Here is a 15,682-nt window from a genome sequence, read left to right as displayed (position 1 = left end):
GAGTCAAACTATGATGAGTGGCATAAATGAGTCATTTTCTATGGTTCGATGGCGTAAATGAAACAAATTATTGACGTGGCGATAAATGAGCCCATTTCTGATAGTTGAATGGCATATTTGAGCCTTTTCCGTTCTTTCTATCTCCTCCTTCTTCTTCTTTATTCCTTTTCTCTTTCTTCTCCACTTAATATTCTACCATTAATAAACCTTCCTCCATTATTATCTTGCTGACTAGAAAAATGAATAACACCCCCATTTTCTAAGAACATGTGGCAATTTTCATATAAAATCAAAATCAAAAATGAATTTTGAGTTTAATATTAAAGAATTTCAGCCAAAAAAAAAAAAAAATTAGCCCACCCCGTGTTCGTCTTCTTCTCCGGCCACCCTTCCGAAATATTTTCAGTGGTCGACTTTGACAAAAAGCCAAAAACAAGCCTATTCTTCCGGAATATCTACCATTCTTCCTCAAATGTAATTATATAGGCAGAGTGCATATTTGTGTAGAGTGTTGAACTGTATCAAATTACAAGCCTTGACAAAACGGCTTTTTCAGAAAAAAGAAAAGAAAAGACCTAAAAATCGAAGTGAAAGTTCTTTTAAAATAGTAATTACACATAAAAAGGCTTTCTAAAATTCTCTAAGACTATACTCAAATTAACCTATTGTAGCTTGACATCAGATTTAATTCTTTCAAAATTTAGAACGTAATCATAAATAAATAATTATCTTAGAAGTAATACAAAATTTCAGCCTACAAAGGAAAATAGATCTGAATTTTTTTTTTTTAAAAAGAGTTCACCGGAAAAAATTTCCGGCAAAAACTATTCATTTTCCGGCTAGAAGTATGTAAAGTTTGTTTAGAAAGGGGAAGAAGGGCTGGGTTGGTGGATTGGGGTTTTTCTATTTTTAGTTTTTGAGAAAAATATTTTTTTCTCATAATTCATTTTTAACTATTATTTCGAACCCAAAATACCACATGTAATCAGTTAATTAGTTATTTTGTCACGTCATCGGTGAGTGTGTTACACACTCTTTACATATTTGGCTGAGTCAGCAAAAAGTGCTTAAATGGCACAGTCAGACCCTATCTCAGGTGTCTAAATGAAACAAAGTTTAGTTGAGATGTTCAAGTGAAAGAATCGGATGATCATAGGTGTCTATCGATGGATTTTGCCCCATATAAATATGTATTATCTTTAATCAACCCACTCTTTGATTGAACAATGGCAAGATGTCACCGCTGACATCAAGAACTAGCTAAATTGTCGATAACTATCTATTTTTATCACAAAGTAAAGACAAAAAGTAGGGGAAATCTTGAGGGATTGGTGTATTCCAAAGTACTCCCTCCGGATGAAAAAAACAGAATTTACCCTTAAGAAAATACTACCCCTTAAGAAAATACTACATACAAAAAAATACTCCTATGTGTTTTGATAAAATTATCTCTAATTAAATAAATATTGTTATTTGATCACATAACGCTTAATAGATGCAAATTTAAAAAAATAAGATTAATTCTTTCTTGATTTGATAAGTGGATACTTTTTTTATACAAGAAAAAAGAGGCTAAGTGGACATTTTTTTTTATCCGGAGTGAGTAGTGCTTACCAAAAATATATTACTCCTGTAAATTATACTCATGTCTTTATTAGCTTATTTGGTGAAACTTTTAAAATCTGTTGTTTCTCATGTGAAGTTACTCGCAATTTTGACTTAAATTGTTTGATGATCTTAGAATGAGTGTCTAGTGTTTCCTTAACGTTGAGAAATATCCGGAGGTTTCTCGTTTGAGGAGGTAATTCTAAATTTTGCAAATACAATTGAAATTTGATGTATATTTCATGTTATATAGCACGCGGTCCCTTTTAAAAAGAATGATATGCCACAAAAATTTAAAGTAATACGTATATGTTCTCACTTTAACTTGCAACTTTTTATTTCAAGTTTTAAAATTTCCATAGTGTAAAAAAAAATGTATTCCTAATACTATTATCTGGACTACATTTGATAAAATGAGTTCCTAATTAAATAAAATTGTTATATCCATCCAATCTATCTGAATGAGCATTCTCGATACTTTGATACATACTAGAGGGTAGGGCTGTTCACGATTTTGATTAAAAAATCAAACTTTGTGAAGGAATTATCAAACCGAATAAAAAAATTATTTATACGTACGTAGCATGAGTTTCGGGTTTTAAATTTTAAAAACCGATAATATTTGGTTTAGTTAAGGCTCTATTAAAAAATTTCCGAATAAATCGAACGAACCAAACCGATAAATTATATATAAATTTTATAATTATTTATATGTATAATATTAGAATTTTTCAAAAATAATTATAAATATTTTTTACCTTTTTAACATTAATTTGATTGTCTTTACTTAGTTTATTTTTTGAATACTTTAAATGTCTTTAAGTCTTTCATTTTTTGCGTGAAGTTACTCGCAATTTTGACTTAAATCCAAATTGTCTATGTGAAATAGATCTTAGAATGAGTGTCTAGTGTTTCTTTAACGTTGAGAAATATCCAGGTTTCTCTAACTTGAGGAGGAATAATTCTAAATGTTGCAAATACAATTAAATTATGATGTATATTTCATGTTATAGCATTGAGGTCCCTTTTTAAATTTGAGAATGATATGCCACAAAAATTTAAAGTAATACGTATATGTTCTCACTTTAACTTGCAACTTTTTATTTCAAGTTTTAAAATTTCCATTAGGTGTAAATATCTACTGTGAATATATTCTATATTTTAATACTATTATCTGGACTACATTCCGACGCCAATGAGTTACTATTAAATTATAAAATTTCATATCCATCCAATCTATCTGAATGAGCATTCTCGATACCATACATACTACTAGAGGGTAGGGCTGTTCACGATTTTGGTTAAAACTAAAATCAAACCAAAAATTTAATTAAACTGAATAAAAAAATCGACTTTTGGTTTGGTTTGGTTTGATTTGGTTTTAAATTTTAAAAACCGATAATATTTGGTTTGGTTATGGTTCTATTAAAAAATAACCGAATAAATAACTAAACCAAACCGATAAATTATATACATAAATTTTATAATTATTTATATGTATAATATTAGTTTTTCATAAATAATTATAAATATTTTCTACCTTTTAATCATGAATTTGATTTTTGATCTACTTATTTCATATGATTGTTTAAGGCCCATGTTTTTAAGAATATGTCCAAGCCCATGTCTTTAAGTCTTTTAACTCTTTGAGATGGTTTGGTATGATGGATAAGCAAAAATAGTGATGGGATAAAAATTTAGTACCACCTTATCCTTTGTTTGGTTACTAATCATGGAATAAGTTATCCCAGGATTAAAAATAGTGCTGGGATAACTTATACCCATCGGACGGTGGAATAGTAATCTTGGGATAACTTATCCCAGGATAAAACAGTGAAATTGACTAAAATAGCCCTGAGATTCTCAAAATCTTTTTTCTACTACATAAGGTGGAGGGTATTTTTATAAACAAACAACTTTTTCTTAAAAGTTATGCAATGCATACTTTTAATACAACAACCAAAATAATCAATAAGAAATAATATCAGGATAACTAATTCCAACATAAATAATCCCAGCATAACTTATCCCAACATAATTAATCCCATCATAACTTGGGTCCAAACCAAACGACCCCTTTAAGTGTTAAGTGTAAACCTACTAACCGAAGCTCACGTTAGAGTCTAATGTTTTTAACTTAAATTCTTAGCCTTTCTTTATTAGCCATTTGATTTTAGGTTGTTTCTTCTTCTTTTTTTTCGAATTTATACCTTTCTTTTTTCTTGCCTGAATGGGTCTTAAACTTCTAATATTTTTCATATAAAAAGGAGAGAGGTTGTAGATTTGAGGTTCCTATAGGATACTTTTAAAAGATAACATCAAGCATCGGCCGCAACTCGAAAAAGCACGTGGTAATGCCTTAATACTTCTTCCGTGGGTAATCCTTCTAAAAGCGAGAAAGAATAACTCTTGTAGTCGAGACTGTACCTTCAGGGATAATGATAGAAAAACATCCGAAGTTTGGATCATTACATAAAGTTTTTTTTTTTTTAATAAAATGGGAGAATTGAGGGCAAAATGCAAGTCGCCTAAAGTTTGGAATTATTACACAAAGTTTTTTTTGTTTCATATATTTTCATTTTCATTTTAGGTAGTCTTTATGTTTAATTAATATGTATGTTTGTAACAACAACTAAAAGCTCATGTGCTTTACTTTATTTCCAGGTATGTGTATTAAGATGACAAAAATGGTGTAGCCACTACTAAGTTAGTTTTTAGCTCTATATGTAATAGTTTAGCAACTTTGGATAACTTGAATACTACACTATCATTAATAGTGAAAATGTTTCTATGATATATGTCCCACCTTAAATTATAAATAAAAGTTATCGTTTGAACAAAAAAAAAAAAAAAGGCATGTATTTTTTAACTTTTTAATGTTTTCTTGATAAATCTTACACATAATTTGCTAGTCATAAACCGAAAAATCGAACCAAACCGAACTAAATCGACAATAACCAAACCGGTGGTTATTATTTTATTTGGTTTGGTTATGGTTTTAGACATTTAAAATTCAACTAAATTGATTTGGTTATGATTTTAATCAATAACCGACCCAAACCGAACCATGAACACCCCATGTTACGAGATGAAACCATCTTCTCTCTAACGCAATTTGCATCATTAATAAGGACATTGTTCAATTAAAAAAGAAGAATGCATTATAAGTTTACTAGCAATTTTTATTTTCACCTAAGAATTTTGTTGTTTCTCATCCCAATTTTCATTTACATTGGATCCCACCTTGAGAATTGATTTCAATGGCTTTAGCTCTTTTTTCACTTGCTCTTTGATGGAAAGCACTTCCTCTGTTGATTTCTTTTTCTTCTTCTTCTTACTGAAATAAATCTCCTCCACATTATCATTTATGCTAACCATCTTCTTTGGAGCTTTATTTTGAGTTTCCATTGATTGTCCAGGGGCCTCTTCCTCAACAATCTTGTCACCTTCATTCTGTTCACTAGTTACCTGAGAAAGCTCACTTTCTCCATTTTTAAGGATCGAATCATCTTCAACTACAGCGTCTTCCAACTTTGGAACTACATGAGAACTCGAATCTTCAGACTGCAGAACATGTTCGCTGCTTGAGTGATTTCCATTAACTGGATTAGATTGGGATAGACTCGTATCACCCAAAGTCACAGGCTTGATAGCTTCAGCATCAAGGCTTTGCACAACAAAATCATAAAGCCTATTGACACTAAGGAAGCTATTGCGCCAAGACAAATTCAAACTGGTGATCGTGTAGATTTGACCTGCTATTTCAGCAGCAGTATCCTTGAACAGGTTGAATAGCCATCGACAGATGCATAGGCTGTAGCACACAGGGCATCCAAGAGACATGATATAACATAAGAACTGATTAAAAATGCCAAAGAGCTGGATCTTGTTTTCTCCTTGGGCCATTTCTTGGTTTTAAGGAAACTTAAAAAAGAATACAGGCTTTTAGACTGTTGTAGCATTAGATTCTTTCTGCCAAAGACTAGCAACAGCTGCAAGCAATGTTCCTTTTCTTTTCTTGAGAGCAAAACCAAAGCCAAAGCCTGACAGCATCTTATTTTCCCCCTCCATTAAGCTACTTCTTGTAGGGCATCAAGGTTTTATTCCTTGCCTCTTTTTCACCTCAAGTTTAAGAGCAAAAGATTACCAAGAAGAGGAGCTCTGATTGTCAATTTCAGCTTGAAAACATGACGCCATTGAACAATGAAATACTAATTGATCAGAGGAGCACATGAAGAAAGAGAATGAAACCCAACAAGATGGATACCAAGAGAAGAAGCAAGGGAATATACTTCTTTTTACTCAATTATCACCAAAGTCAAAGGAGAGACATTCACTTAAATCACACTGACAACTCTTTAAAACAATTCCAAAAAACTGAAAATACATCTTTATAGGTTTTCTTTTAAGAACAATTATTCAGGACTGTACCTGCTTATTGAGTCATATAAAAATGGCGGCTACACAAGTGTAAAGGAAATTTTCTGAATGCACTACAGAATAAGGCACACGAAAGTACTATTCAACCTAAGAGGAAGGCTCAAATAATTAGCTTGAGAGAAACAAAGACATGTAGTGTCTAAGGGTTGGATACGTTACAAATTCTAGCATATTACAAAATTGAAGAATGATCATTCCCTCTTCACAGCAGTCTATCTAAACTTTGATTCGTCCACATAGACGCCAGTATGCTCCAGGGTGGAAGAGAGACTTCTCAAAAACCCATATATCACGTACCAAGACCTGGATGGAAAAAAAAAAATGAGAAAATATTGCTTCCTACTACTATTGAGTAGTCAGTCAGTCACATAGTTTACTTGCTTCCAAAATGCTTCACTAACAAAACTACTGTGATGGTGGAAAACTATAAATTTCAGCATACCAAATATTACACCTTGTGGTCTCATTGTATTATCTGTGGTAACTTAGCATCCCTTTACTAGATGCGACAAGGAATGCTGTTTTTTTTTTTTTTTTTCCAAATATTGAAAGTTTTAAGAGGCTTGCAAGGTAATGTTTCAGGCATCCCAATCCATATGTTAATATCCCAGATAGATGTTTGAAAGAAATGGAACCATTGTCTAGACTAAACAACAAACTCTGGTTCAGCATTCATCAATTTTTATCTCTATCACATACCTCCTTATTTTTATCTCCAGAGACAACAGCTCCTTTCCCATCATATGCCTCAAACTTCTGCAAGAATAGCTTAATATCAACACATGACAAGCATTTCTAATAACCCTAGACTGCATTACAAGTTTACAACATAAGATGTGCTGATCTTTTAAATTTAAATATTAAAAGTAAGACCTGACACACTATTGGAAACTAAATGGAGTTCCTTTGGACTAGTAAAACATGAGAAAGGCAGTTCGCCAATTATTTCACTTACAAACTGATTTGCTCAGGTGATATGATATGATAAGGATTTCCTTTTCTTGTACATAAGTGGCAGCAGGGTCTCTTAGTTTAAAGGTAGTGAGATAAGGGTTTATTCTTTCTCTTATCCATAAAATGCAGCAGGATCTCTTAGTTTCAAGGTAGCGAGATAAGGCTGATATGATGCCAACAGAACTCTTTCTTTTTTTTCTTAAGCTAATTTAACAACAATTAAGTTATCCTAATTTTTCATTATTATACACTATGTGACCAAAGCATAAACATAATTTTCAAAGCTCTGGTGAATGAATCTGCCAAATCTGTTAATTTAAATCCACTAACAGACAAGGAAGCAAGTTCCTCATCAACTAGAAATCATTGTAATTTGCAAGCACAGTTTGGTTAGTACATCTGTTTTGGGTATAGAGGTCGCTGGTTCACGGATAAGCAGCTAGAAACTAGGAAGTGATCTTCCAATACTCTTCTTTCTTTCCTTGAAAACAGGAAAATTTCATGAGCTAAAATAGTTTATCAAAACAAGCAAGCAACTAGGTCAAGTCATAGCCTACTGCCATGCCATGGTTCAAATTTTAGGTTAAAGTGTACACAGAACCCTCTTTAGATGCTAGAGATTGGAGAACACCAGTCAGCACCTATTCACTTCATTCTTTTCTCAAGTTACGATAAGAATGGTGACATTATCTTTTGCTTTTGTTGTTTTTCTCCGAGTAATTCTTTCTAAAATGGATGTCTTTGATTGTCATGTTGATCAGCAATGTTTACTCTGAAGTCTTAAAGGTGTGGTCATATAGACAAATTATGCAGATGTCTGGTCATATCAACAGGTTTTGATGTCAAGTGTTACAATCAAATCAAGCATTACAATCATGAGATGCAGAAAAGTTGAAACAGCTACAACAACATTGACGGGAGCTGGCATCAGCATCAAATGAGCTCAAAACAGTCCAAAAAATCTTAATTTACTGGCCAGTTTACCTGCTTAGACAGAAACTCAAGTGTAAGCTGTATGAACACCTTACTCAGATCATTTCGATCAACACCAATCTGCAAGAGAAGCAGCTACATAGTTATATCATTGCAAAACTAAGAAGGGGTGACAGTTCAACAGCCAAAACTTTCACATGAATAATCACTTGGTGGAGAGAAAATCTAAAGGAGAATGAAATTCCTTTTTTTTTCCTTGTTACATGCAGGGTTCGTTTAATGTTATATTTCTCAATATTGGGGGGAAAAAAGACTGAGTGGAGGCGCAAGTTAACAATTTAACAGTAGAAAGTAAAGGGCTTCCAGTTCACATAATCTTTTGACATAATGAGCTCTCTACAGTTTGCCTTTGCCTAAAAGGGGTAAGAAATCCAAGACATATAGCATTATGATATGGAAAACCGAGTAGAAAAGCAATTCCAAAACTTCCAATATCCAAATGGCCTTTAAGGTTTTAATCTTTATCAGCCCAGTTAAACAAGCACTCTCTCCCCAATCAATCGCATGGCAACCTCATTCTAAAAAAGATACGGGCAGTAAGACAGTTAAAAACTAAAAATATTACTAGAAGCTCTAGGACACTATTTTAAAACCCTGATTGATGGGTTTCATTATTCACCCCATTGAATATGGTTTCTCCAAGACAGACGATTACCAAAACCAACCCAGGAAGAGAATTTATGAAGGGTCAGCAGAAAAGGCTTTGCTTCTAACAAACCAAATCAGAAGGACCAAAAATGTAGATCTGACATGAAAAAGTGGCCATCAGAACCCGAGGAAGAGAATTTACAAAAGGTCAGTTACAATCCATATCCATCACATGGAAAAGGTAAGCTCCACCTAGTGTCCTAGTAGTTATATGATGTTCCTACATATGCAAATCAAGGAAGTTACAATCTTAAGCATGGTTAAGGTTTAATACTTGCCAATCGAGCTCGCAGAGTTCGGACTTTAACAATTGGTTCAATTAGCTCCCAGTAGACAGTAGGCCACACGGATTCCCGTTGCTTGATCTCATTCTTGAGAGCCTGTCTTGTAAGACCAAAGGAGGAAATATGTCAAACAAACTAGTTTTGACTTTGACGTCAAAAAGAGTGAATCAATTAAATAGCCCATGACAAAGATAGATAACAGTGGACCAACTCGACCGCCAACAATTTATTAAAATTGAAGTGGTCCAAGATCCACTCACTACAAACAGGACCTAACCCCATGCAAAAAGCATAATCCCGTCATTTCATCCAAATGACCAGGTTAAGCAGCAAGATTGAAGGCTCGGTATGAATTCAGAATAAAAGTACCAGGTAAAAGAACCTACAGAGTACATATGCTCCGTAACTGATTTCCTCAAAGTTGCCTTTCCTCCATTCGCCATTTGGGTATTTATCTGAAAGGGAAAAAGCAGAAACACATGTAAAAGTCAAATGCTGAACATAACATATGTACCAAATACACAGAAACCAGAGCATGACGATCACACAAAAGTCTATAATTATGAAAAGAGCACACGTCTAAAAGCTCACCTCTTTGTATATGCTAACAGCTTCAGTATAGAACTTTTGTTTTGAATATCCAGCTTTTCGTAATTTAGCAATGGCATATGCACTTTTGAGCTGCAAAGACAAATTTGATGCGTAAAAAACTGATTACAATAAGGATAAAGGACACAGAACCAGAACTTCGTGCATACTAGCCCTCAAATAATCGCAATAAGTTTTTTACCACTCCGAGTCTAAGTGAAGGAACATGCTATGAGGGAATTTATTTTAGAATAGCAGATCTTGTAACACTTTCCTTTTGTGAAGTAGCAGTACAAAACAGATAATGGTCAGATGCACAAATAATTACCTCTGAAGTAAGATCCTCCTTTGTCCTTTTCCAACCATTTCTAGTGAAATACCTGATATCAACATTTGAAAAGTTAAACACAGGTTGATTTGCATGATTACACTAAGTGTAAAGAACTCCAAATCACTGAATGAAGCACTTTTATTTTTATGTGTAATTAGTTTGGTCTAGATAGATGTCACTGTCTTCATCCCTTCAAGATGAATCAAAGCTAGTGGTCTATGAAGAATAACTGAACTAAGCACAACCAAAAGAACAATGATATATTTCTTTCTTGATAAGTGTTGTTAGAATTTTGTCCGCATACACCAGAATGGATATAGAGGAGTCATACAGCCAACCCCAACTAACTTGGGATTGAGGTTTGCGATTAATTGAATACAAGACCTTATTAATAGTACAATCAGCACTAAGTGCTGAGCGTACATAAGTTGGTTTACAGAGGCCTAGTTATATGCCTATAAGGAATCAATGAACCCACCAGTGTATCTTCGTTAAGAAAATTCAGTTTATACCATAAAGCTAATGAACATAGAAATTTGTTTTTGTAAGTGAAAATTGCTTCAGCTTTGCCTTAAAAGCACCTTTGCCTCATTTCGTTTAAATCACACATAAGACAAGCTGGAATCCTGTTTCAGAATTCCTTACTTCCTCTCTGAGCCTCCTCAGAGACCAGCTAGTCAAAAGTTCTTTGACAGACTTTGACGTAAAAAACAAGTTCGGCAGTCGCATGGAAACCGTAAGTGTAGAAATAGGGGTTTTGAGGCTTCAGTCTCCTTTCAACTCAAGTTTCACCCATAATAAACAGTAACACCTCCTTTTTTTCACAAATCCATTCATATCAAGCATGCTTCATGGGCTGCTAGACAACGTAACATGCTACTTTTTGTGTGCCAGAAATTTGCTACTTAGTATGGAGCCTTGCTTCTCCCAATTGTTCCCAAGGCCATTGAGAGTACAGGATTTAGTGCAGGGCTATATAGCATGTACATACTGTGAGGTTCCCCTTTTTCTGCAGAGATGAGATCGATGAGTTCAATTACAAAGTAAACCATGTCCAGCTTCCATAGTCTTCAGCAACTCCATAAAATTAATTTTCTTCAAGATCCGACTCAGTGGTAAAGGAAATACCCTAGGCATGTCCTATTTCCCAATCATAAAGTGTCTTCTAAGGAAATAGCCCAGCCATGTTCGGATCAGCACTGAGTTCAGCGCTACAAAAGAAATCTGAAACATTTTTTAAGGTGTGCATGACCTTACCATGCGTTGTGCCAAGGTCAATTCTCCTTCCATCCCCAACTTTGAACTAGACGTTTCCTTATAAAGAAAAGCTTTATTGATAAACATTATCAAGATAGTACTGCATCAAGTACTAAAAGCAGGACTTGTTTTATGTTACAAATTCAAAGATTCTACAATTTCAGCATGTCATACAAATTTAAAACAAACCTTTTTATCATCCAATAGTACAAATTTTAACCCATCTATATTTGTCAACATGAAGCATCTCCTCCAATTTGAAATAGATATTGCTAATAAATGGTTCATTGATTTCTTATATGTTTCCATACACCAATCCCAGTAGGAACTTACTACCTCTTTTGTGCGCCATGATGCTTGTTTTCCATATTTAGCTTGCCCCACTTATCTCCACATTATATTTCTCTCCTTATGATACCTTCTTTTGTGGGCATATACAATCCATCATGTCTTAGTCTGTTAGTCAATGCCAGTTTGAAAATTAAAACTAGAAAAAAGAATTTGAATGTCCCGTTTATCACAACAACAACAACCAAAAAAAGAATTTGACTTTCCAGATTGCCACACCAAAAATTACCTAAATACCATAATAGTTTTATCTCTGTTATATATAGACTAAAACTGATTCCAGAGAAGGAGTCTCTTATATTTAGATGTTAATCAGATGAGTGAGCAGCCAAAATCGATGGGCAATTGCATGAGAAGTCTGACTTACCGCTTCCAGAATGGGATTTTTTCACGTGGGACATAAGGCTCGTATATGATTCCAGGACTCAGCATGGACACTTTGACTGCTCCCTGCAAATGGAAAAAATAAAAACCTTAAATGTTTTTCTAAAAGCAAATTTTCTTTTGACAAGAGAGTGTAGCTCAAGTCGAAAGCACCACCAACTCCCCCCTCCAACCTCAAGGTTGTGGGTTCGAGTCACCAAGGAGCAAATTACCTTATCAGAAAAAGAAAAAGAGACAGAAAGCTGTAACAGATTAATGTGCTCAATACTAACAAGTAACAACCAAAAAAAAATATTCATCCAAAAAAAAAATCATGTGGATTTATTCATCACTAGCACTGTTTCAATTAAAAGGTTTTGTTACCATTTTTCGTGCTTGGCCTGGAGCTTTAGCTTGCGTTGTAACTGATCGCATGTAACCATAGCTTATTGGCTCCTGCGTCTACATGGAAAGTAAAAGTGATGGGAGTAATCAAAGTTATCATTTAACAAAATAAGGATATACAGTTGCTACAAGGAAAAACAATCAGGAGTATCAATTCTACCTTAAGAAAAAGTGAGGAAACTAACAAGGACAAATGGTACAGAAAAGAAGTGGAGTCAGCAACAGATTAACTGATTAACCAAGCTAAAATAATACTGAAGCCGTTCAAAAAGAACTTTGATATCTGTCTAAAAGTGATAAAAGACACACCACAAGAGTGTCAACCATCAATTGGGATTCCATAGACTCCACAAAAAATGATCTCTCCTGTTGTGGAGGGGAAGAAGGAAACAGATAAAGAGCATTTTTGGACATCTCTTACCAGGAAAAAACAGAGAGGTTCCAAGGAAAAAAAAAACTTTCCATCCTAAATGCAACCATATCCCTCAGAGAGCCCAGCAACTTTTGGAAAAAAATAATTCCAGCATTGCTTTTCTCTCAAGTGATAGTTCCACATTCCAACAACACTATTTAGACCAGCTTTTACTATTCAGTCGTTTTCAATACGTTCTTTCAAATAAGTGCAATCATATTATTTTCACCACATCAAATATGAGGGTGCCTGTTGAAAGTCAAGAACACCACTTAAAATATTGCGTCATACTTAAGAATCTCAAAACTTAGGAAACTTCCCTTGGCCTAAACTTTCCAATTATTTCTTGTTGAATTGGTTGGTTGACAGCATATAAGAGAACTCTTATATAGGAGCTAGGCTACTTGATAAAGAAAATTGTAAAATACTGGAATAACGAAAGTTTAGGTTGAAATAAAGTTTGGGATTCTTAGTCATAAAAATACTACTACTAGGTCTATGAATGAGACTTTCAACATGCTCCATCAAACACAAGGTGCTTAAACCACTTGAGACGACTGATAGGTACTCAGGCAAGTTAAAACTTCGATAAAATACTCACAAATTTACAATTATAGAAAGAAAGGCAAAGTTGGCTCCTGATACAATTTTGATTTTTCTTTTTCAAATCTAACTCACCATAGTTGAACGGAGCATTGTTTTATCTCCAGATATCCACGGGATACCTCCATGGTCCTTATACATGCAGGATGATATGCTCCTCAGAGTGATATCTGGAACTGACCAATGAGGAGTAGACGGTTTAACAAAAAAAGATGTTTGTTCTACTAATAGCTCAGAATTCAAAATTTAAAAGGCAGAGAAGTCAACAGAAAGGAAAGAAGAAAAGAAGGAAGAAAGTAAACTGATTGATTCAGAGTTAGTGGTCTTTCATCAAGTGATCTATTATTACATGGATGGAAGTCCGGCCATTTATAAAAACAAGAGGAAATGCTCCAGCACTTGGTATCGGATCACAAGGAAAGACAATTCATTTCATCACAGATAAAGTTATCCCTCATAAGAAGTAAATGATTGAAATGGAAAAGGACAGCAGAAAATCATAAATAGAATAATCAGAAAACAAGATATTTATTCCAACATGATGCAATTCAGCTACAAGTACTCCAGCTTAATACGAGCTATCATGTTGTAACCAATCCCATAAGTGAGAACAATAACCATAAAAAAACAACTAAAAAAGTGCAATTTATTCGCCTAATCCACTTATATCTTTCCATCAAGCTTCTACACATAACCAAAATGAAGTAAATTTCAACAAACCCATCTGGGAAATAGAATATCAACGCTGAATTAGCGTTATACTTACCATTTTCAATAGATTTTGAATTGCTTCTTGAACTGGCTAGCCTGCATTATCAGAAAAAAGAGTCAGATTTGAAACAAAGAGACACCTTTCTAATCCAATTTTTTTTTTTCAACACATTATAAATTATAATGGAAAATGGGCAGCTGGGTGTTTCGCTAATAAACTTGATTTGGCATGTAAACAAATAACGAGTGTTTGAAGAAAGAAGTATATATGCGTTATACGAATTTGAGTTTACAGATTATAAACAGTGCACTGAAACTGGAAATAATAAGTTGCTTACAAGGTAGAAAATTCTTGAATTTCAAGTGTTCGATAGAGGTTTCTGAGGGTGTGATATCGCCCTAAAGCCATGTTTGATCAAAGTGGAGTGAAGATGCAAGTGGAGGTTTTCGAATTTGAGACAAGAGGGTTTAAGGAGGAATTCTTTGCTACTTCGCACCATAAGTTAACTGTAATACTTACCACTTAGTGATTGCCACCTGTCACATTTTTTTTTTGGGGGGACAAGGGGTCGTATTTACCCCCTTACTTTCAAGTAAAGTTCATATATACCCTCTTCTGAAAAATATTAACATAAATAACTCACCGTTATCTTTGTTTTGGGTAGATTTGGTAAATATGCGGGTCCCACCTTAAAATAGACACATAGAGGGTTGAGATTACATTGAAGGACCCAGATGATTTTTGCCCCAGCCAACACCCAAAACAACCCACAACCCGACCCAAATGAAGCTTCAACAATGGAGTAATCAGCGAAACTTTTCTATCTTTATCTCATACACGAATAATCAACCAAACTTTTCTATCCTTATCTTTCTCATCAACTGTAACGTCTACTGAGGCTAATGATGATGATTTTTTTTTTTTTTGGTGAAAAAACTAATCAAATAGCTTAATTTATTCCCTAAACACGAATCAACAAGGCAACAAGGGATTCTGCATCAGCTATTAAACAATCAAACTTTTATGTCCTTCAATAGAGCTTGTTTTCATTGCTCTTCAAATGGATGCTTTTGATTTTGGTACTGAGAAAATGGAAAACAGAGTGATTCTGATATTCCATAGTTTCAAAAGCAGCGCGAAGCTTTTTCACATTGTTGAGCTTTGCATTGGAGTTTTTGTGCTCTTGTGGAGTTCTACCCGGTTGCCTTTTGCGGTCAAAATCTCCGGCGAGTATTTTCGGCAACTTACTCCATTGTTGAAGATTCATTTGGGTTGAGTTATGGATTATTTTAGGTGTTGGCTGGGGCAAAAATGATCTTGGTCCTCTAATGTAATCTCAACCCTCCATGTGTCTATTTTAAGGTGGGACCCACATATTTAACTGATCAGGGACATATTTAAGTCCAAATTATAACGGTAGGGGCATTTATGTTCCAATCGTATAACGAAGGGTATATATGAACCTTATTTGACAATAGAGAGGTAAATATGACCTTTTTACATTTTTTTTATATATTTTAACGGTTTTACCGAGGGTGTGTTTGGTACGGAGGAAAATATATTAAAATAAGTAAATTTCTCCATCTTATTTTTAATCTTCGGTTGGGTAGTGGAAAATAAGTAAATTTCTTACTTATTTTCTCATGTTCGGTTGGTTGGTAGAAAATATTTTTCGAAAAATACCACTCAAGGCCCACCAACCCAACCCCGATCCCATCACCCCATGCCACACCAACCCC

At 34.2% G+C, this 15,682-nt stretch overlaps 1 protein-coding gene across 1 annotated transcript; it reads right to left on the bottom strand.

Moving 5' to 3' along the window:
* Nucleotides 1–5,942: 5,942 nt before the first annotated feature.
* Nucleotides 5,943–14,465, bottom strand: LOC132063530 (uncharacterized). Its single transcript, XM_059456104.1, has 12 exons — nt 14,281–14,465; nt 13,998–14,038; nt 13,307–13,407; nt 12,196–12,273; nt 11,816–11,898; nt 9,841–9,892; nt 9,516–9,605; nt 9,311–9,379; nt 8,919–9,020; nt 7,984–8,052; nt 6,745–6,801; nt 5,943–6,348 (listed from the first exon to the last, which is right to left on the bottom strand). Exons 1-12 carry the CDS (start codon nt 14,349–14,351, stop codon nt 6,262–6,264), a joined length of 900 nt encoding a protein of 299 aa, XP_059312087.1. The 5' UTR covers nt 14,352–14,465; the 3' UTR covers nt 5,943–6,261.
* Between the last annotated feature and the right edge of the window lie 1,217 nt (nt 14,466–15,682).

This window comes from Lycium ferocissimum, chromosome 7 (assembly GCF_029784015.1).
Source record: "Lycium ferocissimum isolate CSIRO_LF1 chromosome 7, AGI_CSIRO_Lferr_CH_V1, whole genome shotgun sequence".
NCBI classification, from domain to species: domain Eukaryota; kingdom Viridiplantae; phylum Streptophyta; class Magnoliopsida; order Solanales; family Solanaceae; genus Lycium; species Lycium ferocissimum.
The sequence above is the reverse complement of the archived record's forward strand: the minus strand, read 5'-3'. Positions and strand labels throughout refer to the sequence as shown.

Coding starts and splice junctions, on each gene's coding strand:
- LOC132063530 (XM_059456104.1), bottom strand. CDS start 14,351: ATGGCTTTAGGGCGATATCACACCCTCAGAAACCTCTATCGAACACTT. Junction 11,899..12,195: donor CAGGCCAAGCACGAAAAATG/GTAACAAAACCT, acceptor TTCCATTTGCAG/GGAGCAGTCAAAGTGTCCAT. Junction 6,802..7,983: donor TTGAGTTTCTGTCTAAGCAG/GTAAACTGGCCA, acceptor CTATTCTTGCAG/AAGTTTGAGGCATATGATGG.